At 48.9% G+C, this 26,503-nt stretch overlaps 2 protein-coding genes across 12 annotated transcripts in view; both read left to right on the forward strand.

Moving 5' to 3' along the window:
• Tpst1 (tyrosylprotein sulfotransferase 1) overlaps positions 1-4,223 on the forward strand; it is a 109,343-nt gene extending 105,120 nt beyond the window's left edge. For 3 of the 8 annotated variants that reach the window (XM_021254327.2, XM_021254328.2, XM_004839989.4), the window contains exons 4-6: positions 2-52; positions 1,214-1,263; positions 3,680-4,223. In XM_021254327.2, coding sequence (XP_021109986.1) covers positions 2-52; positions 1,214-1,234 — 72 coding nt within the window. In that variant the 3' untranslated portion in view covers positions 1,235-1,263; positions 3,680-4,223. Of the gene's footprint in view, position 1; positions 53-1,213; positions 1,264-2,375 lie in introns of all 8 variants that reach the window. The other 5 variants (XM_087195753.1, XM_087195754.1, XM_087195750.1 and 2 more) reach the window with 5 other exon arrangements.
• Positions 4,224-4,645: 422 nt separating this feature from the next.
• Positions 4,646-25,815, forward strand: Kctd7 (potassium channel tetramerization domain containing 7). 4 transcript variants are annotated; one of them, XM_004839992.3, is made up of 6 exons: positions 4,646-4,753; positions 13,986-14,858; positions 17,249-17,418; positions 21,077-21,255; positions 21,592-21,964; positions 25,460-25,815. In XM_004839992.3, exons 2-6 carry the CDS (start codon positions 14,715-14,717, stop codon positions 25,509-25,511), a joined length of 918 nt encoding a protein of 305 aa, XP_004840049.2. In that variant the 5' UTR covers positions 4,646-4,753; positions 13,986-14,714; the 3' UTR covers positions 25,512-25,815. The 4 variants fall into 4 exon arrangements, with proteins under 4 accessions (XP_004840049.2, XP_087051886.1, XP_087051884.1 ...); XM_087195758.1 differs by lacking the exon at positions 4,646-4,753 and adding an exon at positions 8,193-11,150; XM_087195760.1 differs by lacking the exons at positions 4,646-4,753; positions 25,460-25,815 and adding an exon at positions 8,182-11,150 and having other exon boundaries at positions 21,531-21,931.
• Positions 25,816-26,503: the final 688 nt, after the last annotated feature.

A 26,503-nucleotide genomic window follows, 5' to 3' on the forward strand; every position in this document is an offset into this window, starting at 1 on the left:
GGTCTATAAAGGAGAATTTCAGCTCCCTGACTTCCTTAAAGACAAAGCCCAGGTACGCTGTTTACTGCATCTGCTCTCCTCTTGTCCTAACGAGATTAGCTCTTGCATCGAAGTATTCTTTTTAAATAAAATGAGGGCCGGGGGTTTAGCTCAGTGGTTTTGCGGCCTGTAAAGCGCAAAGACCCGAGTTCGATCCCTGGTACCAAAAAAAAAAAGTAAAAATAAAAATTTAAGATAAATAAATAAAAGGAAATAAAACAAAAACTCAAAAAAGAAAAGAGATAATGATTGGTGCTGGTGGTAGAAAGATTGATGTCTGGTATTTGTTAATTCTAACAGTCACCGAATAGCATCTTAATTTCAGAGAGCTCGGTACCCTCCGAAGCTAGGAAAATACTTTATTGAGAGGTAAAATCTGTTTGCTAATGAGGTCAGGCACTAGCACACGGTACTTCGCAAGTGAGGAGTGTGCACTGGTGACTGTGCCCGGCCTCCGATTATCTAATTTGCAATGAAATGTCCAGCCATCCTCTGTGTTCTTACTAAGCGCACAGGCTACTTAACCTTTTTCTTTTGGACCCTAGAAGACTGCTGAATAGACTATACACCCAGCCATTGTCCCTCAGGAAGAATGTGAGAGATTGAAGCTCATCAGTTTTATTCTTTAAAAAATTAGCTGGGGCCGGGGATTTAGCTCAGTGGTTTCACCACCTGCTGCGCAAGTGCAAGGACCTGAGTTCGATCCCTGGTACCAAAAAAAAAAAAAAATTAGCTGGGTATGGTGGTGCTGCCTGTGATCCTGGCATTTGGGAGGCTGAGGCAGGAAGATAGCTGCAAGTTCGAGGCCCACTTGGGCTACATAGTGAGTTCAAGACCAGCCTGAGCTACATAGCAAGACCTTGTCTCAAAAAAAATGTTAATCCGGAGGCTGAGGTATAGCTAGCAGCTTATTTTTTGAGGCAGGGTCTTGGTAAGTCACTAAGTTGCCTAGGTGAGGCTCAAACTTGTGATCCTCCAGCCTCAGCCTCCCTCAGTGCTGGAATCATAGGCACCACCCAGCCCAGAGAAATTCTCTATTTATTTTACAACAGTCGCAGGCCAAGTTTATTTGGAAGTCTGTGAGTCTCCAAGCTACTGCTGATGTCCCAGAAGGGGCGGTCATTTCTCATGCTGACCAATCTCATAGGCTTTAAACGTCTTTTGCTTCTTTTAGCAGACTGAGCAAGTGGAGTAGCAGAGCCTGGAACATCTTTCCCACGCAAGGTGAGGTTGGGAACATTGCTGGGTTTCAGGTTTCCTGCTTGGGCCTTCCTCAGAGGCGGCATGGGCAGGTGGAGCCCAGCTCTGGAACCAGGCTGCCTGGGTTGGAATCCCAGCTATGTCACGAGACTGTCACTTAACCTCGGTGTCTCTGCCTCTTCTATAAAGTGAATAAACTAAGCTCTCATCTTTTAGGTTGTTGGTAAGATTACCCATAATAATACCTTTAGAGAGCCCAAATGAGCGTGTAAATAGCAGTAGGTGTCACTTTTATTATGAAGGATTGAAAATTATACAGTAAGTCAGCACTGGGGGACCTGGGGACAGCCAAGCCCCATTGCCTATTTGCTGATGAGAACCCCGATGCTGGAGGGAGCAGCTATTCGTCTCAAGGTCTTGTCACAGAGTTCGGGACACTTAGAGCCAAAGAGCTCCATCTCTCGCCTTTTGGCCAGGGCCGTTCCAGCCACCCCTCGCTGCTTGTCTGTGCGCTAGATGTAGTGCAAAAGTGTTTGCACTAATTGGTCTATTTCTGACGAATTGGTTGTTTTTCCAAGCCCACCCTTGGTCATGTTACCATATGATGATGTACCTTGTGTTGTCTCTTTGTAGCTAAGGGCTGAGCTTTGTAGCAGCCAGGCCTTCTGAGCCCCAATTCTGTCTACATGCATGGACATATGGCCAGGACACAGTGCCTGGGTGACAAAGCTGGGTTTGAACTCAGGTTTCCTGACATAGCTGCTCACACCCCCCAGATGTTCTTAGAATTCTCTTTGGCTCTGAATGATGTGCTGATGGCTTAGATCATTTGGAACTTGGAAAGCTTTTCTAAAATCCTGATGATTTCTTTTCTCATAGTTTTGCTTGCTTGGTATTTACTTACTGCTTTAAGTGATCTTTGGAGGAGGGGAGGCTATACTTCTAGTCAATTAAAAAACCATTTTCGCAATCCATTTTTTATACCTGTTATGCCAGGAACCTGTAAGGGAACAGTCCCCAGCAGCTCAGCTCCCACCAGGGCTTCCTGGGCTAAGCAGGCTGCGCTTCACTCAACCCCAGGCCCCTTTCTCTCTGGCTTCCTGCTTGCTCTGATCTTTTCCTTTCCCGAGTTTCAGGAAGCCATCTCAGCGCTTGGAGGCGCAGTGTGCTCAGGGCCCCCGTTCATCTCCTGGCAGGAATCCGCCTGGCGCCAGCTTGTTCACACTGCCTGCCAGCGCTGGGTGACACTGTGGACTTCCGTCGTGCCTGGACCAGCATGGGCTTCCTTTTGCACAGTGCCTGGCGTCCCCAGTTGCCCTGCTTGCAGATTCGCACGTGTGCACAAAGGCGCAGATCCATGCTCTCTGCATACATCGGGTGCCTCTCCTCTCTCCTTTTGTCATTTTGCCTAATTACTGGAAGATGGCAGTGGCAGCAGAAAGCTTTATTTTATTTTACATAATAACCATGTAAGCCACGCATAAATATGTATAATATTTACATATGACATGACATATGTAATGGATAATATAGAATGTGTTTACAATTTCATTCAGTTCTCAAGGCTTCTGGTAAGTGCTCTTCCTCCTGTTGTACTACACAAGGAAGTTGAAGTTGAGTAATTGGAACGAGAGATGTTTGTGACTTGAATGGATTGTAAACATAAGCCCATGGAGACTTCTTTGTCATGTCAGAGCATGGGTGTCCCTGAGCTGATAACAGGTTTCAGAACCACAGCTGCCTTCTTGGTAAGGAGCACATGCTGGATGAGGGGTGCAAACTACATGGGTAGGGACGGGCAATGGCAGCTCTTAGACTGGGGTGATGTTGCCTACATAAATGTACAGGAAATGCGCCACCCACCCCCACACACATACTGGGACCCACTGAGTGACCAGGTTTCATGGGACAGAGCGTGCTGCACGCTGGCCGGCAGCAGCCTTCCACCTGGTTCACTTATGGGGGCCCCTGGGAACCCAATGCAGGCTCAGGAGATTGGGAAGCCGGGAAAGCACCTTAGGAGAGATCCTGTCTTCTGGTCTTTTGTACGCCTTGACAGTTGCACAATCATCGCTGTTCTCTAAAGAACCTAAGTATTTGCTCTTTCCGTGGTTCAGGGCCAGCCTGGCCACCTTTGCACCCTCAGTCCCAGCACCCTTGCCCCTGCCGTGGCTTCCGCTGCAGATGAAGGTTGGGTCGCTGAGAAACGGGCAGGGCAGCCCTGACTTTGGCCGCTGTGGTGTGTTTTGCGCAGAGAAGTTTCTTGCAGGTGTCCGAGGCCTCCCGTGCAGCCCCTCCTTCTGGGCAGCTGGGCTCCTCCTGGTCGGTCCTCTACCCCTGCTGCCTGGCTGCCAGGCACCAGCTGGGGAGGGGCGCTGGTGGCACAGGGAGAGCGCACAGGGACTCTGCACCCGTAACACTCTTGGTCTGTTTGCCCTAGGAGAGACAGCTGCCTCGTCAGCAAGAGGGTTTCTGGGACCGATGTTCCCTGCTGAGGGAGGTGGCCGTGTGCACCGTGACCAGCCCGGGTCTGTGTCCTGCTCACCTGCCGGTGTCCTTGAGCTGAGCCCGCCTGGCGCCCACTCTCCTCTCGGCCCCCGAGGGACCCGCTGGCTGGGGGCTCGCTCTGGACCCCACAACCACAGCGCCCTGGGGCCGGCGCCCAAGGGGACATGTGCTTTCTCTAAATTGCTCTCGGCCTCATCTTTCCTTCACTGGATTCCACACTTTGTTCTTAGGGCAGGGTTTTAAACGGCGTTCTCTAACCAGGATCGGGTGGCTGCGTGTCAGAGTAGGTGGTCCATACATGTCCCAGTGTTTTGTAGAACATTGTGCCTGTTTAAGTGTATTGATGTGGATAGTATTAAACCTTAATTATTTAATTCATTGTATTGTTTCTGAAAAGTGGGGAAAGCACCGTATATACATTTACAACTTAATGACTTTTGTATTTTATTTTTCAAAATAAAAGCTTTCAACATGAAGCATTCTTGTAGTTACGTGTTTTCATTACCGCATGACGCTGTGTTAAACAAGTTTCCTTGCCGGCTCTGAGGTAGCTGCTCACCTCCAGCCGTCAGGGCTCTGAGGGAAGTTTTCTGTCATTTATTTCAGAACTGTTGCCACCCATTTTTAAAACCCCCGCCCTACTTCATGCTGGCCCACTGTGTTTAAGGACAGGGAGTTACTGTCTCCAGCTGACAGATAATAGGAACCCCATTCCCCCTGGCACTGAGAGGGATTTTACATGTAATCCAGGCCCTAAAACCTGGCCTCCTCCACCCACATCCGTGTCTGAAGTGCAATATTTTCTATGCTCTCACCCCAGCCAGAAACCTGAGTCATATTGACTTCACCCTTTCTTCCCTCTTTCCCCTTCACACAGGATCTTTGCTCCGTCCGCCTCCCTCTGCTTCCTCTGCCCCACCCTGCTGTAGGACATCGGCAGCTGTGACAGCAGATAGCCAGGTTCTGGGTCCTGCTCCTGCCTGATACTTCTGGTCAGCACCTCCAGGTCAGCGCCTCCCATCCCAGGGCCTCACCATCTCCTGTCCTGGCCGCTCAAAGCCCTGCACTCCTGATCTCGCACCCGCCTCCCCTCGGACCCTGGTTCTAGGCCTCTTTGCCCTTCCGGGAATACAGCCGGCTCTTCCTGGCTTCTGTGCCTGGGAGCCCTCTCTGGGGCGTCTGCCCTTTGCTTTTTGTCTGACAGCCACCTTCTCAATGCTCTGGCAGCTGTGAGTTTTCTCAGAGAGATTTTCCCTGGCCTCTTCAACTACAAAGTAGATGTCCCTCCTGCCTGCCTGGCTTCTTCTCTGACTTCCTGTACTGGGATTGAACCCAGGGCCTTCCCACTGAGCTACATTCCCAGTCCCTTTTTTTAAGTGTTGAGACAGGGTCTCATCAAGTTGCTGAGTTCCCTAAACTGGACTTACCCTTGCAATCCTCCTGCCTCAGCCTCCCATGCAAGGATTATAGGTGTGTACCCCCAATGGGCCCAGCTTCTGCCTGCCTTCTTATAACACGGTAATTTGTAATCTCTTTGTTGACATTTTCGTTGTCTATCTTATAGTAGACAGTTCCTGGATTCACTTTTGTACTCCACCACCTAGCAAAGTATCTGGCACTTTCTAGGAACCCAGTAAAACCCTGGTAAACGATTCACCCGCCCAGGAACCTCCTGACATACATTCCATTTTACAGATGAGGAAGAGAGGCTCAGGCAGGTTGACTCACACAAGACACCCCAGCTGTTGCTATGGTGACCTGGCATCCAGGCCCAAGCGTGACCCTGATGCCCTTTCCACCTGACTCCCCCAGCCTTGGCCCCTTCAATTTAAAATTAATTCTGCTGCCAGATCAGCCTTGCATTCAACACCATTGTAAGTCACTCCTTGCTGAAAGCCTTGGTCTCTAATGCCTCATCCATTGATGTCTACACTCTTCTGCCTGCACTGCTTCTTCCATACATCCACCCCTTCCCCTGACCCAGGGATCCCAGCCTCATTAAGGGTTCAGCTATCTTAAGTGCTGTTTCTTCATGAAGTCTTAGTCATCTGCTCCAACCTCCAAATAGCAGTAAGATCTGCTTCAGCGTATTAGATAGATGCCAGGTAGATAGGTAGATAGACAGACAGACAGATAGACAGACAGATAGATGGAAGCTACTTCCTTCCTGTGTTAGTCTTCCATGGAGAAGAGGACATATACCCCCTAGAGCCCATGAGAACACGAGGGAAAAGCATCTTTAAGTATAACCCCGCCATGTACTGACATCTATGCCTAAGAAATGCATGAGCTGTGTTTTAGTTACTTTTCTTGTGGCTGAGACAAAATTCTAGATGCCCAGAGTTAAAGGAGGAAAGGTTTAATTGGCTCACAGTTTGTAGAAATTTCAGTTCATAGTTGGCTGGCTATAAGGGAGAGTGGCATGGCAGAGAGGAATCACAAAGGAGAAACAGTTCATGGCAGGCAGAAGGTAGCAGGGCAGTAAGCAGTAAGCTACAAGTGACAAGCAGTGACCCTCTTTCTGTCCCTTCTATCTTAGCCAGGCTACCCACCCTTATGCCAAACAATTCAGTGGCCTGATTTAATAATCATACCCTTGATCCCAGCATCACACATTCTGGATCCAGCCGTCTCCAAAAAAGCCCCACCTATGACCACATAAGGCTTTGAGGGAACATCTAGACACAACCCTAACAAGTTGTTTCCCCATCCTGCTCCCCTTGGGAGTCCACTGCTGAGGATGGGTGCTTAGAACAGGGCAGAAAACCACTGCACACAACGGTGGACCCAGAGGAAACCCTCTGTTCCCAGCTGCCTGGAGAAGTGAACACTGTGGCATCTCCACCCCAGTTGATTCCCTTTTCTTTTTTTTTTTTTTTTTGGTACCAGGGATTGAACTTCGGTCCTTGTGTTTGTGCAGCAGGTGGCAAAACCACTGAGCTAAGTCCCCAGCCCTGATTCCCTTTTCTTCACAAAGCCTTTTTTTTTTTTTCGGTCTGAGCACATTTATTTTGAGCTTTGAAGAATAGCATTTCTGTTCCAACGGATCACCATCAGCATTTTGTAAAGATCCCTTTCATTTGTGAAATGTTAGGATTTATGCAATCAAATGGAATTCCTGTTGAACAGATAAATGATGGCTAGTGTGAAATGTGAGATGTCTACCAGGCAGCCAGGTGTAATCCAAGCATTCTGGAAGACTGAGGCAGGAGGATTACAAGTTAAACCCAGCCTGGACAACTTAGCAAGACCCCGTCTCAAAATATTAAAAAGGAAGACCAGAGGTTTAGCTCAGTGGCACCACGCCTGCCTCACCAGTGCAAGGTCCTGAGTTCAATCCCCAGTATTGGAAAAAAAAATCTTAAAGGGCTGATATATCACTTATTGCAAATGTTCTGGGTTCAATCTGCATACAGGAGAGACAGAGACAGAGAGAGATAGAAAGAAAGGGGCCAGGCATGTAGAAACAGGGCCTATGGTTGTCAGAGAGCTTCCTGGCCCCCACATAGCCACAGCCCCAGAGGACTCTGGGAAGCCAGGGAAAGGCTGCTGTGCTGCTGTCTTCAGGGCTATAGGAGGAGCTTGGTGGGAGCATCAGCCATGAAGTTTAGCATTTGAGACTGAAAATAACCTTAATAATCATTTAGTTAATACTCTAATAACAGTTCCCCAGAGCTGTTTGTGGTCCAGGCCCAATGCTAACCTCTTGACCTGTTGAAACTCATGCAATTTTCCCAACCACCCACCTGGGCAAGTACTGTTTCTATCTACATTTGGCGAGATGATAAAGCACTGGTTCAGGGAGGTGAAGTGCCTTGCCCAACTTGCCCAACAAGTCCGTGGTGGTCAGGAGACCAACACAGGCAGCCTGACTCCAGAGCCTTCGTCTTAACCATTATTCAACCTCTGAATAAGAGAATGGAAACGCATGATTGGTGCTGAGTGACAACTTTTTAAGTAACCCTCTTCCACTTAGTAATTTGGTAGGTGACACTGTGAGTGCCCTAAAATGTAGGCAGATCATTGCCCTTGGGACTTTCAACATCTTGGTGAAAAATTCAAGAAAAATATACACGAAACTCCTATTTCACATACTATGTAACAAAATGTAAAGTTTACTTACCAAAACCTGGTTGGTAGGTCATCCTTAAGAAATGGGCAAGGCAAAACTTCCATTCAGTGTTGCCTCAAAATCTAGTTTTTCAGGGCGGCACAAATCCTGAGATTTAGCTGAGCTTTTCTCAGGCAAAGTCAGTATTTTCAGGATTGAGTCGGTTTCCCTGAATAGTTTTGTCACTATTCAGTACAGTCATCTGCAGAGACTTTGTGTCTTTGCACAAACTAAAGAAGACGCCCTCAGCTATCTGAATTGGGCAAAAGAGGTTGTTGTTATTCCTTAAGGGTTTAAGTCCTAACAAAGCAAGTTTATTGAGTGTTGGGGGTGTGTATGTTGTATTTAATACGTTAGAAAAATTAATGACTTTTATGCTTCTTTTTGGGTTTAATATTATTGAAGACCCAAAATTGAGTAATTTTCATGATGAAACCACTTTTTTGTTATTGTCATGTAGAAATGGACTCCTGGCCTTGCTGAGAAGGAAAAAAACCTCAGATGCCCTCTATTGGCCAAACACAGAATGACTGCTGTACCTATGAAAGTTTTAAAGTTGAAAAGTAGGGAAATTTATCATGGATGTATTGAAAGCTTTCTCCACAAAAAGTCCACTGCAGTATAGTTTCTAAAACAAAAAATTGGAAACATAATAATAGAAGGATTGGTTAAATTATGGTACATCCACTACTCAGCTAATAATTAAGATGACTGAGAAAAATACTTAACACAGGGAAATGTTCATTTTACAGTGAGAATTTGAGATCGCAAAGTTGTTTAGCATGCATCCATTTTCATTAGTAAAGGATAGAAAAATAAGTAGAATCACTAATTCAACAGACAACAGAAAGTTGTCTATATATATAAAATGTTAACGGTGGGATCTCGCAGTGGTACACAGGAGGGGATTTTTATGGTCTTCTTTCTGATTTCTGTTTTCTAAATGTGCTCTGATTGACATGAATTACTTTATTTTTGGTACCAGGGATCAAACTCGGGACCTTGCCCTTGCAAGGCAGGCAGTGGCACCACTGAGCTAAATCCCTGGTGACATGAATTACTTTTGTAAAAATTGAAGGTTTTAGAAGAAAAACAATTTAGAGATTGAACCCCTAATTTTTCAGATTAAAAAGTGTGGTTTTGAGTAATCCTGTCACTTACCCAAGGTGACATGTTAGGTAGACCTAACTTAACTCTCATTTATTTTCTAATGACTCATTATTTAGCCAACCCTTTTGGTGAAAAAAATTAGTGATATTAATAATCTCAAGACTTATTCATGTTCTTCATAAGTGAATAATTGCAACTTGAATGGGGAATGAAGCAGAGCATCAGCTCTTAGGACATTCAGATGGAGTTGGATTTGAAACTATCACAGTGAGGCTAGGATTTATTGCTTTCTCTGTTCAGGGCTTCGAAAACTATGACCAAATCTGGTCACACCTATTTATTTCTGTCTTGTCTGTGATTGGTTTCCTACAGAGTTGAATAGTTGAGACAGAAACCATATGGCTTTCCAATCCTGAAAAGTTTTAATAATCTTAGAGTATTTTAATCCTATATCACCTTGGGATGGGGTTTCACAATGCCTTAAGGCCTCCAGCAATCTAAGAGAGCACTCCGCTGGCAGTACCAAACCAATGCTAGGACTGCAGAGCTGGAGGCCAACTGGCCAGTTGAGTTTTTTCCTGAATGCTTTATCTGCCTTTGAAAGACGCAGGCCCCTCCCACCCTCACATCTTAGTTTCTTTCCTTCTTTCTTTTTTATTAGTGTATGCTTACAGTACATAATGATTGCGTTTATTGTAGGGAGTTGGTACATGAACCTAAGACGTCCTAATTCTTTTCTTGTCCACTATCCCTCTCTTCCCTCCTTGCTCCATCCAACTCTTGATCCCCTTCTCATTTGCCAAAGCTCTATTTCCATTTTTTCCATTCAATTCTTTTTAAAAATATCTTTTCCCTCTGGGCATGGTGGCACATGCCTGTAATCCCAGCACTCAGGAGGCTGAGGCAGGAGGATTGGCACAAGTTCAAGGCCTCGGCTACATAGTAAGTTCAGGGGCAGCCTGAACTACAAACCAAGATCCTGTCTCAAAAAAACAAAAACAAACAAACAAACAAAAATATTTTCTCTCGTCTCCTTCCCCCACCCTCCATTTCTCTCCCCTTTTGAAAAAAAATCTCCCCACAGTTTCTGAGTGGGTAGAAAGAGATGCCTGGTAGTGAAGTAGGACAGAAGACATAAAAAGGGAGAAAGAAGATGTCTTAGTTACTTTTCTTGTTGCTGAAACAAAATACTCAACACCCAGACTTAAAAGAGGAAAGGTTTATTTTGGCTCATAGTTTGTAAAGGTTTCAGTCCATAGTAAGCTGGCGCCAAGGTAGGGTGGCATGGCAAAGGAGAAACAGTCCATGGCAGGGCAGGCAGGAGGCAGTGAGCAGCTAGCGGCAAAGCAGCAAGCAACAAACAGTGACACTCTTTCTGTCCCTTATATTCTATCCAGGCTACCCGCCTGGCCTTAGGGTGAGCAGCACTCACACCCAGGGAACAGAGTCTCACCATGCAGTTGAGGCTGGCCTTCAAGTCATGATGATCCTCCTGCTCCAGCCTCCCAGGTACTATGATTATAGGTGTGTGCCACCACATCTAGCCCAAATATTTTTCTTCACTTCCTTTCAGAAAGAGAGGTTCCCCGGGGTGGGGTGTAGCTCAGTGATAAAGCACATGCTTAGCCTGTGCCAGGCCCTGGGTTTGGTCTCCACAGGGGGGCAAAGAGAAAGGTGTAACTTCAAGAGCTTTAAGTGGAGAGTGATATTCTCTGACATAAAATGTCTAGAGCAGCGTGTGACAGATGTTCATAGCAGCACTGTTTGTCATAGCCTGACCCTGGGAAATAATTATTCATCAACAGTGGCATGGACAATATGATTCCATTCACTTCAAATCCTAAAACAGCTAAGATCAAATTGCATTGCTTGGAGGTGGTTGCTTGGGTGGTTAAACTTGGAAAACAAAGAAATGACTGACAGACCCACGAGGACAGAGGTGACTTCATCAGGGAGGAGCCCTGGTGGGCGTGGCAGCAGGGCCGGCCTGTTCCTCACCCAGTGGTGGTTACATGGGTGTCAGTGTCCTGTGTAGGGACCCTTCCTACTCTACAGTTTTGCATTTCTCTGTATCACATATCACAACTAAATGGAAGACATGCATGGAACAACACATCCTACTGGGAGGGTTGACCTTAGAGAGGTCTGTGCAGATTGTGGGCTTCACTTTGTGTTTCATGAGGTGAGTGATGACTACTGGATTTTATTATTATCTGTAATTCTTTGTATGTCTAAAATATTTAAGTCAAATTTAAAAGAAGATAAGATGAAAAATGGATGCTTGTTTTTCTTTTTTTTGAAACTGGGCATTGAAACTAGGGTCTTCGCAGTCAGCTACTTTTTATTTTTTATTTTGAGACAGGATGTAGAGAAAAATGAAGCCCAGGGTGACTACACTAGGGTTCAGGCTGGGGATGGGGGTTTGATTTCCAGAGGAGGAGAAGTCCTAAACCAGCGGGATCGCTGTGCAGGCGCACCAGTACACTCGGTGTAATAACTTGCCTACCAGGTGGATACTGCCATGAGCCCGCTATTGTGCACTGTCAATATAAATCTGGACTGCTACGAGGGCCAAGTGGCTGAGAAAAGCTAAGACTGTGTTCGAGAGCGCTCAGCTTGGGGCTAAGGACTGCGGCGAGTGGGTGTGCTATATCAAAGGATGAACTACGGCTGAGTGCCTGGGCAGACAAGGTGAGCTGAGCTGCCGGGCAGCTGAGGATAAAGGCAGGTCACGATGTTCCCACGACTCCGAGTGTCCTCTTCCAGCTGCTCCTATCTCAAATGAACTTCCCCAGCCTGAACTGGTCGCAGGCTACGGAGTATCACTGACTTGTTAAATTGCCCCAGCTGGGCCCATACTCGCAACCCTCCTGCCTCAGCCTGCCAGAGTTCTGGGATTATAGGCATGTCACCACACCTAGCTTCTTCCTGTTTTAATTTCCTTTACTGGTAAAATATTTATTCAACCAATTAAAATTAGGAGAGAAAATTAGAAGCTGAATCAGCACTCTGGAGATCTACCCACATTCAAAAGTTCTTTCTAAAAGAAAATGAAGTTCTTTCTTTGGGAAGACATGGCAGAAAACAGACTACATGCAGTTATTTGATCTCAGGGCACGAGGCCTATGGGACCACTTGTTCCAATTGCCTGTATTCTCAGAGAAGGGCTTCATGGCCTGTACTGCCCACCCCTGCTCCCAGGCCCCCCGGCCCTTCCCTGTAGCTCCCTGCGAGCTGGCCCAGAGGTCCTTCCACGAGGGTTGGGTGGTGGACAGTTGCTGCCAGCAACCTCCCAGGGCCTTTCCAGAAAGCCTGCTTCCAACCCCTTCCTAGCCCTCATTCCAGCCTGTTGACCTTGGATTTACCCACAGTGGATAAACAAAATCAATGGAAACTACATTCCTGACAGAAATCCTCACTGATAGCACAGGAATTTCCCCCTCCTCCTACCTTCTCACCCTCTGGGCCCATTTCCCATTTTCTTTACTCACCTTGCTGTAGGGTGTTGCTGTAGATGTCTCCCCGATAGCCCCTTAGTTCATATGGGGTTCCTGGGGGTGAGGAGTGGATAAACAAAGGAAGCTGGTCCAAGTAACTTTATCATTCATGAACCAAGCCTGGGTCTGCTCAGATTTCCTGTTATGTAAGATGATAAAATTCTCTTATCTAAGGGGCTGAGGGTTTAGCTAAGGGCTGAGGGTTTAGCTTAGTGGCACCCGCCTACCTGGCAAGCACAAGGTCCTGAGTTCAATTTCCAGGTATCAGAAAAAAAAAAAAGACCAAAATTTTCTTAGCCACTTCCTGTTGGAATTTCTGAAACATCCTAATTTTCATAAGGGTGGAAAGAGGAACATGTTATATATTTTTTCGAGAGGCATGAAATGGTGGCTAAGACAAAACCTTAAGGGAACTTCTTAAGGCAGTGATACCCAATGTGTGCTTCTTGGACCTTCGGGATGAGAGTGACCCAGGAGTTTGTTGGAGAAGCAAAATACAGAAGAACCAAATCAGGTTCTCCAGGTGTGGGACTGGGAATCCCACTAGGCCTCTGTTTCTTTTACTGTCAGAACCATATGAGGAACTGGGTGTGAAAATGGTTTGGCGGGAGAAAGGGCAGGAGGAAGTAAAAAGAATTAAGATGTGTTACCAACTCCCCATGAGGAATGTAATCGTCATGTGCAGCAAACATGTAGTAAAAACATAAAAATAGAGCATTGTGAAATGCAGACCACATATTTTTTTCCCCTTGGTTGACAGCCATGCTTTATTTGGTTGCCTTGTACCCCTGAATAGAACTTATTAATACAAACATAGAGGCATTGTAGGCAGCTTGTGTATGGCTATTACAATTAGTTCTAGAATGATTTCTTCTAAGGAATTATAGATAACAGGTCAAAGAATGTAACAAAGAGTAGCTAGATTTCAAAAAGGTGGAGTTTTCCTGTGATCAAGATACTGTATGTTATATACATGTTCTGAAATTAACACAATTATTATATATTACAAACATACACTAATAACAAATAAGATTAGGTGGGGGTTTTTTTGGTACTGGGGACTGAACCCGGGACCTTGTACTTTCCAGGCAGGCGGCAGAACCACTGAGCTAAATCCCCAGCCCTAAGATTAGTATTTTTAAAAACAACATCATAGGATGATTATCATAAAGCCAGTTTCTCCTAGCCTTTTGGTTATCTCAGGGTTTTTTTGGTTTGGTTTGCTCTGGTTTGATTGTGTTGTTTTTTTGTGGTACTGGGGATTGAAGCCAGGGCCTTTGTACTGAGCTACATCCCTAGGCCCTTTTTTCATTTTGGGGACAGGGTCTCGTTAAGTTAAGTTGCCTTGGCGGAGCTCAAACTTGTGGTCCTCCTGCCTCTGCCTCCTAGAGGGTTGAGACTATAGGCATACGCCACCATGCCCACAGACCAGGTAATTTTTAAAAAGACTAAAGAAATACAACAAAATGTAAAACTTGTAGAAAAAAAATAATAAAGCTAAAAACCTTGATCTCCAACAGGGCTCCTGAGATGACCTAGCCCCAGACAGGAGTCACACAGCAGAGCCATGTTGGATTGCTGACCCGGGAGCTTCTTCGGGAAGAGCCAGTCCTCATCTGGGCGGACGGGGGTCCTGGCGCCCGGGAAGGACCTGTCACCATGGGGAGTCATTATTAATCGAGGTCTGCAGTAGACGCCCTGGCAACCTTCGCTGGAGGATGCGATCGGGTTTGGGGCTTCCTTTTTCGGATTCGAGCGCGAGTCAATGGGGAAGCCCCGGAAACCCAGGAATCCGGCGCCCTGGTGGTTGCCAGCCGCTATCGCAGCGTCAGGGACCAGAGTCCTCTTCCAGGGCATCCTCCGGCGAAGGTTGCCAGGGCGTCTACCTCGGAGTCTTCCTCTCAGCCCCGCCCAACCTGCCCGAGGGAGGCCCGAGAGCGCGCGCCCGCCCACCAGATGACCAATCATAGAAGGGGAGGACAGCAGGCCCCGCTCCCACTGGCCACTCCGGCGCCTGCCGAACGAGCGGCCTCTGTGGCTGGCGGAGCTTCCTGCCAATCAGGGCGGAGCCAGCGAGACCTCGACTAATAGCAGGAGGCGGCCGGGTCAGGCCGCCTGCACGGCGCGGGTAGACGCGCTGGTCCGCACGGAGGGAGTCACCGCCCTCCGACTGCGCGCTAGCTCCGGGCCCCTCTCTCCCGCCCGCCCGCGGCCGGCCGAAGCCGCGCCCACCGCCCAGAGTCAGAGGGATGGTGGTAGTCACGGGGCGGGAGCCAGACAGCCGTTGCCAGGACGGTGCCATGTCCAGCTCCGACGCCGAGGACGACTTTCTAGAACCGGCCACCCCGACGGCCACGCAGGCGGGGGACGCGCTGCCGCTGCTGCCCCAGCAGGTACCCGGATGGGGGGCTGGGGGTGGGGCCCGCTGACTTTGAGGGGAGGGGGCGGGGCGGGGGCGGGGTCCTCCTGCCTGAGCTGCTCTGGGCGCCCAGTATGCACCTGCCTCCCTACGGGTGCTCACAGACCGACCGCAGGGCGGGTTCAGCTCCCTTGGGTGTTCCGACCCTGCAGCCAGAGAAGCGAGGTGGAGAGAAGAGACCAAAAGGAGGCCTTGTCTGGGGGTGCAGCTTCGGGGTAGGGTGCTAGCCTGCCATGTACCAGGTCCTGGGTTCCATCCCCAATACAGTACTGAGAGAGAGATCAAGACGACTATATAAGTATATAAGTAAATATATATAAATATGTATGTGGTACATATCTGTATATATTAAAAGGAAGCCTGGGCTGCGGTGTAATTTTGTGGTGGGATGCTAGCCGGGCATGCTCAAGGGGCCCTGGGTTCAATCTCCAGTGCTACAAAAGAAAAAAAAAATACTCATAACAAAAGGAGGCGTGGATTGCCCAAACCCCACTTTCCAGCTTCCTGGAAATCCTTTAAATCTTTCAGTACTTTCCAAACTGACAGTGGCCACACTGACCAGGAACAGGCTGATGAATAGATATGACAGCCCCATGGCTTTGCACTAGCCAGCCGTGATACGCAGTAGCTTCACTAGGCTCACTTAATGGGTGTGACTCCGTCATGTCCATGAACCCTTAGAAGAAAATGGCAGGGATGGTGGACACTTCAGTTGGTGGAGACCAGGAGGCGAATGTGATGCCTAGAGAAGGGACAGAGCCCCAGTGGTGCCGGGCTGCACTAGGCTGTCTGCAGCAGAGAGTCGAGTTCGGATTAGACACGGCAAACTCCCAACATCATGGGAAGCTTGTGAAAATAAGCTGAATTTCCCAATTCTGCAGTTGGACAAACAGCCAATAGAGACACAGTGGTGCTATGTTTTGTGCCTTGTCATTGGGCAGAAGATGTGGTTTAAGGGAAAAGGCTCGAACCCCATAGGCTATAGGCCAGACCTCCAGTTCCAGCTGCACTGTGGCTCACATCACTCCTGTGAGCTCTAAAACTCCGTTCTCAATTACTTTTGTCCCTCTCTGCTTCACCTTCTCATTCTCTAACATGGAGCAAACACGTGGATGATGTGAAATATCCTGGAAAAGTTGAAAGAGCTCCTGAAATGTGAAACAGTTTTTAAGACCTTGGTGTGTACAGGAAATGCATTTAGATAACATGTAGAAAAAGCAGCAGCCATCCATCCCTTCCCGGTTGCCTCTGGGTGCGAGAGTGACCACCCATATATACAGGGAATCGGAACGCCTGGCTGCTTCATTCATTTATTCTGGGACTGTTAGCTCTTTACCATGAACTGGATCCTGGGTGAGTTTTATTAATCTATTTCTAGCTTGCTTTATTTTACAAGGAAATTGGGATAAGGGCTGTCTGAATAAATACACATAGACTTTCACTGGAGCCAGAGATGGAACATTGAAAGAATGCACCGGGATGACAAAGTCAGTGGATCTGGAGGAAGTTTGTGGGAAAGTTAGAGAACTGGACTCATTTCTTTCAGTTGCAGTTTGCTATAAACCACAAGGAGTGAAAACCATTGAAAAAAGAAAAAACGCCCACATGTTACAGGGGGAACTAGATTTCCCAGGGCAAACCTTCACCGTCATTTTCCTGTGCTCACCCAGCACTTGCCTCCAGAACCTTAGCCAAATTGGGGCACTGATCTTTCTCACTGTGCAGATCAATAGGAGAGGAACGAGTGAGGTTTAGATGGTGAGGATTGGGGGTCTGGAGCCATTCAGCAAGTGGCCCATCCTGGCTTCCTTGCCCTTGGGAAGCTTGGGGACTGAGACGATGGGCTGACAGCAGACGTGCTCTCCAGCACAAGGTGCTGTAAAGGAGAGGAGTTCAGCATATGTGAGGACACGGGGGAGGGGTGTAGTTAAGGCAGGGAGCGGACAGTGGAGCTGAGTGGTTGCAGAGGAGCAGTGTGGAGCCTTGGTGTGAATCAGGGCCACATGGCTGGATCGACACCTTCCTCACCACCTGCACCACACTGGGCAGTCCCACTTGCCAGATGGATGCCGGGAGAGTGGAAGAGCATTTTGGGCAAAGGAGATGTGAACAAGGACCTAATGTTGATAAGTCAGGGGAGTGGAAGGAGAACAAGGAAGACTTAGATGGCAGGATCGCTGTGGGGAGGTCTGACCCAAGAGCTGTCGGGTACAATGAGCAGGATGTGGCCGTTGATGAGTACAGGGAACAGAAAAGAGCAAGGAAAGCATTCAGATGGCTCTTTGGGTGTGGGGCTGCCCAGACTGGAGCAGCCCTGTGCTTATTCTCCACTCTGGCCTGAGCACCCACGTGGTTCCCTTCCAGTTTCCCGAGGTTGTGCCCCTCAACATCGGAGGTGCTCACTTCACCACCCGCCTGTCCACGCTGCGACGCTATGAGGATACCATGCTGGCGGCCATGTTCAGCGGGCGACATTACATCCCCACTGATGCCGAGGGCCGATACTTCATCGACCGGGACGGCACGCACTTCAGGTATGTCACCTCCCTGCACACAGTGTCACTCAGTGTCCTGGTCCTGGCAAGTGAGTAGCCTGTCATCCATAGTACATATGGTAGCAAGGACAGAACAGAACGATGAAATTCAGTAAATGTTCTCTTAATTGCTTTGCCAGAGAAGGTGGGGGCAACCAGAGATGGGGCGATGAAATTTCTGTCCCATGCAAGTCAAGACCTGGGAGGCAGCCATACACACAGAGAGGAACAGGTGTGATCGCCCTAGAGGTGGTGGAGTCTGAAAAGATTTCCTGAAGAAGACCTTCCATAGCCGTGCAGAGCGCAGTGAGCCTCCTATGCACAGTGATTCCCACACTTATATCGTTGAAAACAAAGCAGCCTGGTGTGGTGGTGCACACCAGTAATCACAGCATTCTTGGAGGCTGAGGCAGGAGGCTCCCAAGTTTGAGTCCTGCCTGAGCAACTTAGTGAGACCCTGCCTCAAAAACAACAAAAGTGAAAAAGGCTAGGGGTGTAGTTTAGTCATAGAGTACCCCAGTACTGCAGTTTGGACCCCAGTACTACAAAAAGAAACAAACAGTGAAACAAAAGAAAGGTGAAGGAAGGGCTGACATAGGGTTTCTGTCCCTTAATTTTGACAAGAAAAGTCTTTTAAGAAGAACATAAAAAACTTTCTATTCTTACTGTAATTTAGGCACTTAAACATAAAAAGATAACCTCAAAAAAAAGAGCTCTTGGGCCGGGGATTTAGCTCAGTGGTTTCGCCGCCTGCTTCGCAGACTCAAGGACCCGAGTTTGATCCCCAGTACCAAAAAAAAAAAAAAATAGCCCTTTCCAGTAAGAGGCTCCTGACAACCTTATACATAAACAGGTTAAAGGTTGTGTGTCTCAGTTTCCTTGTTTGTGTTGTCGGAAACCCTTCCAGCTGCCCCATGGGCCAGTCAGTGAGGATTAAAGAGCCCTGGTGTGAGCCCTGGCCTTGTGTTTCAGAGTATGAGGCCGAACGCTTGCTCCTTCAGGCTGACTCTTGAGAGCTGAGCCAGGCCTGCACCTCCAGCCAGGTGACGTGGATGCTGGGCCTCTCCACCCACTCGTCTCCATGCTGATTCCCACAGGATCAGGCATGTGGGGTGGGGTGTTTCTACCCTCTGGCCAGATCTTTTGCTTTGAAGCATCTGGATTTCCCCAGTGGGCTATCAGCTGCCTTGATGCTGAGAAAACAGTGTTGCACCACTTCTGGAACTATAAAAAGATTTTGTTTACAGGCCAATCTTGGGAGGAAAGCGCTGGCCGCAGCTGGCAGCTCCCATAGCACTCCGAGCTGGGCCTTGCCTTGGGGTTTTGTTTTTCAGAGCCCATGAAGGTTTGCTGAGATCCTGGAGGACTCATGGCAGAGGGGGTGTGGGGAGAGGGAGCAGGACTGGATGAGTACTAATGTGCCCGGCCCGGCTGGCCACACTGGCATGTGATGGGGCTGGGCAAGGACGTGGCAGAAATCAAGGCACGGTGGCCACCAGTCCTGCTGGGCTGCTGAACTCCGGTGGGCAGTGATTCAGCAGCAGCAGATGCAGATGGTGGGAAACTAACACAGGAATCCAGGGCCTTTGGAGCACTACATTTCCCTCTATGGAAGCTCGTGTGGCCCAGCACCACTCTGTGGGTCTCCATCTGCAGGGACCCCTTGTGATTAGCATCCTGCCCACTTCTGCCGAAGCCTGGACCTTTTCGCTTTGGGCCTGGAGTCATCTGTGTCTGGACCTGAGCCTCTGCAGCTGGGGCTGCTTTGGCGAGTGTGTTCCTGAGTCTCTCAGGTCCCCATTTATCCCATGGAAGCAAAGAGCACCCATCCCATGACGTCACTAGGAGGATCCATGGGCTGTCGCATGAGCAGCGGCTGATACAGATTAATACTCGCTGTCAGCCGGTGTTGTATTAGGGTTACAGACTAATTATAGAGGAAACAGCTTGATCTTGGGGTGTACTTATTCCCCACCACTGCCAATTAGGAATCTGATTACTCTTAGCACTGACTAGACAATCTGAAAAGAACTGGGAGAACTGAACTTTCATTCTAAGAACATATGCAGTGTGATCAAAAAATATGGTGAATAGAGCCAGGGATTTAGCTCAGTGGCGTTGTTGCCTGCCTTGCACGCAAGTGCAAGGTCCTGATTTTGATTCTTAGTTCAAAAAAAAATGGTGAATATTAACACTTTTTAAAATTTAGTACAGTACAAGACACATCACCATGAATCCCCCTTGCTTCAGACACACTTACCTCATTGTTCTTGCCACTTTCTGAAGCAGGTCTGAAGTTTTCTTTTGTGTCTAGTTGTGCTGCTATGGATGCCTCCATGTCCAGAATTGATTCAGAAATTTCACCTTTCATGGTCATTTAGACTTTGGGGAAGAGCTGGAAGTCACGTGGTACCCGATCCTGTGAATAAGGAGGATAAGGACACAGCATAATGTTTCTATTTGACAGAAATTGCCATTTGACCCTCATTTGACCAGCAATGTGTGATAAAAACATACAATGAATGTTTAAATTGAAAAATTTCTGACAGTAGAAAACACATTGAAATACCGAAATACTCCCCTTGGCTTTGAACACTTCTCCAATCATTCTTGACAATGTGTCTTTTATTGTAATAAGTTTTTAATTTAAACCTTAGCTTTATCTTTCAATAACACATCGTACATGGGGCCAGAGATTTAGCTCAGTGGCAGTGCACCTGCCTCACAAGGGCAAGGTCCTGAGTTTGATCCCCAGTACTGGAAACAAAACAAAACATTGTATGTGATTCTCTTCGGTCCTGGAACCAGTTGGTTCAGGCATTAGGATTAGGCATTTTGTCCTCTCCCCATAGGTACAGAGTAATACTAAGAGCAAGAATGTGGAACAGCTAGAACTCTTGTACGTTATTGGTGGGAATGTAAAATGCTGCAGCCGCTTTGTTAAATATGCTCTTCTCCTGCATCTGAATTCTACTCCTAACATCTCCCCAAGAATGGGTGCTCAGATTCACCAAAGGTCTTTTTTTTGTGTGACAGGATCTCCCTCTGTAGTTCAGGCTGGCCATGAAGTCATTATGTATGAGGCATTCATCCTGCTTCAGCCTCCTGCGTGCTGGGATTACAGGTGTGTGCCACCACACCCAGCTTCATTTAAAATTTTTAGACAGAGACTTGCTAAGTTGGCCAGGCTGGGTTTAAACTTTTGATCTTCCTGCCTCAGCCTCCCAGAATGCTAGGATTATAGGTGTGCACCACCCAGCTAATTTTAACTTTTTCAATTATAACTTCTAATTTTAAAATTGTGTGTGTATTAAGGAGCTAGATGCTGTATCTTTCCATTATACTTAGGTGTATCTAATAATATCTAATATACCTAAAGTAATGATACTGACAGTAGCAGCTAATAACACTCACTGAGGGCTTACTTCGTGCCAGAAACTTTCTAAGCACTTTTCATATATTCATTCAGTTCCCTCTAGGGTAGTTCTGTTATTTTATCTCGTCTGTGGATGAGGAAACCAAGGTGTAGAGGCCGAGTTCACTTACCAGAGTCACCCAGGGGGGATGGGGTTCCAGGTTCTGTGTCCTGAGCCTGTGTGGCACTGCCCAGGTCCATGAGCTCCTCTTCCCTCACGAGTGCTCTTTCCCTCCCACTCAGAGATGTGCTGAACTTCCTGCGCTCAGGGGACCTACCACCCCGGGAGCGGGTGCAGGCCGTGCACAAGGAGGCCCAGTACTACGCCATTGGGCCTCTGCTGGAGCAGCTGGAGAACATGCAGCCACTGAAGGGCGAGAAGGTGCGCCAGGCATTTCTGGGACTCATGCCCTATTACAAAGGTGAGGGCCGCGGGCCTGGGCGGCTGGGGTGGGGAGCCAGGAGCCACGTCTGTGTTGGTGCCCTGCCCAGGTCTCCACTGGAGCAAGGGGTCCTGGGCTCCTGCACACCCCTGAGGTGGGAGAGGGTGGCCTTGCCCCGCAGTGACACTGGGAAGGTTCCGGTTAAGGCAGGTTAAAAGGACAGGCCTTACCTGCTGTGGAGAACGGTGAAAGGTCCAAGGGTCCCTTCCGGTGAAGTCTGTCTCTCCCCTGGTCCTCTGTCCCCCGCTCCCTAGGTGGCCTCCCCCTGCCCTCCCACCCCATCCGCACTGATGGCCGCTGCGTCCACCCCTGCAGACCACCTGGAGCGGATTGTGGAGATTGCCCGGCTGCGCGCAGTCCAGCGGAAGGCCCGCTTTGCCAAGCTCAAGGTCTGTGTCTTCAAGGAAGAGATGCCCATCACGCCCTACGAGTGTCCCCTCCTCAACTCGCTGCGCTTTGAGCGGAGCGAGAGTGACGGGCAGCTCTTCGAGCACCACTGCGAGGTGGATGTGTCTTTCGGGCCCTGGGAGGCCGTGGCTGACGTTTATGACCTGTTGCATTGCCTGGTCACAGACCTGTCGGCCCAGGGCCTCACTGTGGACCACCAGTGCATTGGGGTGTGTGACAAGCACCTCATCAACCACTACTACTGCAAGCGCCCTATCTATGAGTTCAAGATCACATGGTGGTGAGTAGCCCTCTAGGCAGAGCGTCCCGTCGGGAAGGTGTCCTGCCTCTGTCCAGGCTCTGGGATAAGATGCCCGGAGGGGCTGTGAATCTGCTCCCCTGGCTGAACCTCAGGGTCAGTCTTGGGGCTGGTGGCCCTTGGGGACTCGGAGTCTGCTCTCACCTCTCCTCAAGGCATGGCAGTCTCCACTTAAGGCCGATGGGGTCTAGTGCAGGTGTCACTGGAAGTCCAGAGATTTTGTCACCTTCTTGACCTCCCAGGAGTTTTGCCCATGTAGAAGCGTGTTACTGAGGTAGCGTAGACCTCTCCCCTCTGGCATCGCCCTGTGCTCAGCGGGTCACTGTCAACGTGGCATCTGTGGAGGATGTGCCCTGATAGCCACCCTGCAGCCCCTGCTGAAGAAAAAAGGTGGGTCCCGTCTCTATGCATCCCTTGGCCCCCAAGAATGGCCCCCCACATTGTCTTCTCGAGAGCAAGTCCTTCCCCACCTTCTAGAGATCTAACCATAGTTCCAAAGCCGTGTACGAGGTTGGCCTTAGAAAATCACAGCGCTTACAGCTCTGTCATGGGGCTTCGACCAGGGTCATCTACACAGGGCTGAAAAGGCAAAGGTTCCTCCCAAAGATTCCCAAGTCAGGAGGGCAGGACACCGTGTCCCTCTGTTATTCTAAAGTAGCCTCATTTCTAGAGGCTCAGGACACCTCCCTGGCTGCTGTGTCTCTGTTAGGGTCCAGTTTATGGTGAACCCTTTGGAGGAAATCTCTTCTTTGCATTGTGTTGCTCTGTCCTGCCTGTGTCCTCCTCCTCGGAGAGTTTCTGTTCTGAGGAATTAAAAGAGCCAGGAGTCATAGGAAGACAGCAGCAAGCTTCTGTTGTGTTTTACTTCCACATTTCAGAAGAACATCCAAAAGCATCCCTTCCCACTGCATTTCCTTCTTGCTCTGTCTACAGCCTGGACAGCTGGTCAGGATGTGGGAAGTACTGCACCGCATCTCTGATCAGAACTTAACGTTTCCACGCTACAGTAAGGGTTTCCTCTGTTACCACAGCCCTGCTCAACTATCCTGGTGGTGCTGAAGCGAGGTGTTTATATCTATAAAGATTTGCTGAGCCAGGTGCAGCAGCATATCCGGTAGTTCCACCTGAGGGAAACTGAGGCAGGAGGATTGCATGAGACCACAAATTCAAGACCAGTTCTGGCTACATGGGGAGACTCTATCTCAGAAAAAAAAGTGAGAACAGCATTGCTGGTCTCAGTGTGACAGGAGCAGGTACGTTAGGGGCCAGGGGAGCTGAGCACAGGTGTGTCCTCCTGAGGGAGAGAGGTCAGGACCAGGACACTTGGATTCCTCCCTGGGGTGGAGGGCAGCGGGGTCTGGCCTCTGTGGGGTGGCTGCTGTTCCTCTCTGGTGGAACAGGTAGGGACTGAGGTCCAAGAGGAAAGGATTGTTGTTTACCCTCCTGGGTGTGTGCCCTCCCTTGTCGTTGCTTGGCATTTTCCTCACCCACAAGACCCCTGCCCTCTTCTCACAGAAGAAGTTCTCGTTTAGATTGCTTTGGTTAGCAGTGCCCACGCCTCGTGTGTGTTCATTTTCTTTTCTTTTAGTCGGGGAGGTTGGAGACAGGGTCTCACTATGTAGTCCAACATGGCCTTGAACTCGCTGTGTAGCCCAGGCTGGCCTTGAACTCGCCATGATTCTCCTGCCTGGGCCTTCTGAGTGCTGGGATTATAGGTGTGTGTCGCCATGCCCAGTATTTTTCTTTTGGGGGCCGGGGGGTTGTGTGTTCATTTTCTGACTGACGGTGAGGCCGACTCTTCAGGAGAAAGTTCACATGGGTCTCCAGCAGATAGCCTGTCCCTTCCCTTCCCACAGTGGCTATGGCACATCATGGCACTCTGCTGTTTATAGTCCGTATATGCATGACAGGGACAGACCGGCTCACAAAAATGCGGCTTTGCTCAAAACCAGGCCCCGAAGGCTTGACCCTGAAGGTTGCCTGGTAAGGACGCTGTCCCTGTGCTTCTTGCAGGAGCTGCCTGTCTCTGTTCCCCTTTGTTGTCCTCACTGTGTGTCCTGTGCCATGAAGCAGGTGGGGAGGGGACACGGGCGGCCGCTTAAGAGCTCGCTCCCCACTCCCCTCCCCTCCCCTCCCCTCCTCTCTCCCTCCTGCCCCTTTCTCTTTTCCTTTGCTTTGAGACAGTGTCTCACTGGTGCTGTCCAGGCTGGTCTCAGGCTCCCCGGCTCAGGCGATCCTCCCTCCCCAGCCTCCTGAGTGCTGCGGCTGTAGACACTGTTTCCACTGTGCTTGTCCTTTTTGTGTTTAATTCTGCTGCATTATTCCTTTTGCTCTTTATATCCTGATGTTTTTGGGGTATTGGAGCAGACCACATACTGAATCCTCCTGTCAAAAGTATGTGTGTGTTTTTTATAGAGAGAATAAAACTCCCCTTTTTAACCCATACTTTACTTTTTTGTAGCAACAGGAGCTTTTCTTTAAATGAAAAAATATATTTATTACAAGCCTTCTTGACTAGTGGAACAGAAATATGAAGTAACGTATCATGCTGTTCTAGGGATTCTGGCCCTATATTTACTCTCCACCCTTCTCTACCCTCTTCGAGCTCTTCTGTGTAGAATAACAGAATTCAGTGGCCTTATCTGGCCCCTCTCTGATGAGAAGCCAAGGCCAGGCTAAAACGTGTGGTTGGGTGAGGTGGTTTGTGATGGCTTTCAAATAAAGTGGTCATCTTTTTGGGAGTCAGTTTGATCCCTTTCCAACCCTAAGCAGCCAGGCCTGAGCATAGAAGGCCTGGGGCTGGAAGCAGGTCTCCCACATATGAAGGTTTCTCCCTCGCTGAAAGGAAGTGTATGTTCGTGGAATTCTTGTGTATTATCTTAATAAATGGCTCCCCCTTTGACAAGACTAGAATCGTCTTGCTTTGAGACAGGCCATTGTCAGTGAGTCAAACCATGTACCCACCCTAGAGCTTTGTTTGGCTTTGGGTACATTTTCTACCTGGTGTGATGGTTACTGGCTGGGAAGGTGAAAGACTGAAAGCCACACTGCAGCGTGTCACATCCTGGGGGTGGGGGTTCTTTCAGTGGCTTTCTGAATAGAAGAAAAATATCTTCACCCCCCTTAGCTGACCACAGCTGCCCAGGCCTTCTGGCCATGAAAAGTAGCCGCTGTGCTCTGGAACTTTCTGCTCGTCCTTCCTGGGGCTTGGGATCCTCTGGGACTGTCCAACCTTGAGCCTCTGGCTCTTGCTGTTCTGCGTGGTCCACTGGCAGACTAGGAAGCAGACATTTGCAATACGCAGAGAGAGCCATGCATCTGTGTGCAATCCTGGGCTAAGCTGCGACCCAAGGGATTAAGACAAACAGCAGCAACAACACCCACTCCGGAGTGTTTGCACCGCAGGAAGAATTTCAGACACAGCGTGTCCATGTGCTTCCTGTCCATACTCTAATATAGATGATTATGCTTTTTTAGGTACTGTTTTGGGGGCTCTTGGATGAAGGTAGTGCCTGTCTCTTGGTGCTGAAAAGAGGGGCGCTTGCCTTGGAGTGTTGGGAACTGGGCTGGGAAAGGCCTGTTTGGGAACCCTGGAAGAAGCATACGTACGTAATGTGGGGAGGTGTGGATGGCTGGGTGGCGGGGCTGAAGGCTGGGCAGAGAACTCGGCCCTATTGTGGCAAGTTCCTGGGTCCATTGTCTTCTCTGGAGGGTGCAGGTTTTTGTACACAGAGTAACACTTCCCGAGTGTGGTCACACACCTGTTGCGATTGCTTTTGTGCATCGAGCCTCAGTATCCTCAAATGGCATTAAAGTCAAGAACTAAAACCTGAGTGCTGTGCCTTTCTTTCTTGGGGACTTGTTCGCCTCTCTCCTCCACTCCCACTGTGCCAGCAGTATGTCCTGGGTTCTGCTGTGAATGTGGTGTGTTTGGGGATGCGACACTGAATGAGACCAGCCTCCTCCCTGCGGCCACTGACTCGAGGTGGCGGGCAGTGGGGCTGTGACATGCCTTCTGGAGTTAGGACTCTGTCCCTGTCTCTCGTGGGCATGTCCCCACCCCAGTCGAGCCACACAGCTCTGTCCCTTTTCTGTGGGAGTTCTCCCAGGGGAGAAGAGACCACCACTGAACAGTAACGTGGTCGTCTGAGAGTAGCCCTCCTGTCCAATCCCATCTTTGTCAAAGGAGAAACAGGTGCCATAAGTGCATGTGAGCCTGGTAGTTAAGACCAGGACGTCCTTGAGGAAAATGGACACAGTTTGCCCTTCCTATGAAAACAGAGTTTGATACCGTCACGGTTAATTCACGGGTACCCTCATCAGGCTGTCCTGGGAGTCACTTCCTGGATGAGCCTCACAGGTGAGTTCTGGAGGGCAGGCAACCCCTCTGCCCTCCGATTGCTTTCCTTACATCTCTGGTGATTCTGACTTTTTTTTTTGGTACTGGGGATCAAACTCGGGTCCTTGCGCTTGTGCGGCAGGCTGTGAAACCACTGAGCTAAATCCCCCGGCCCTGATTCT

The sequence above is a fragment of the Heterocephalus glaber genome, unplaced genomic scaffold (genome assembly GCF_053883595.1).
Source record: "Heterocephalus glaber isolate CG9 unplaced genomic scaffold, H.glaber_assembly_v1.0 deba00001610, whole genome shotgun sequence".
In the NCBI taxonomy this organism is placed as follows: domain Eukaryota; kingdom Metazoa; phylum Chordata; class Mammalia; order Rodentia; family Bathyergidae; genus Heterocephalus; species Heterocephalus glaber.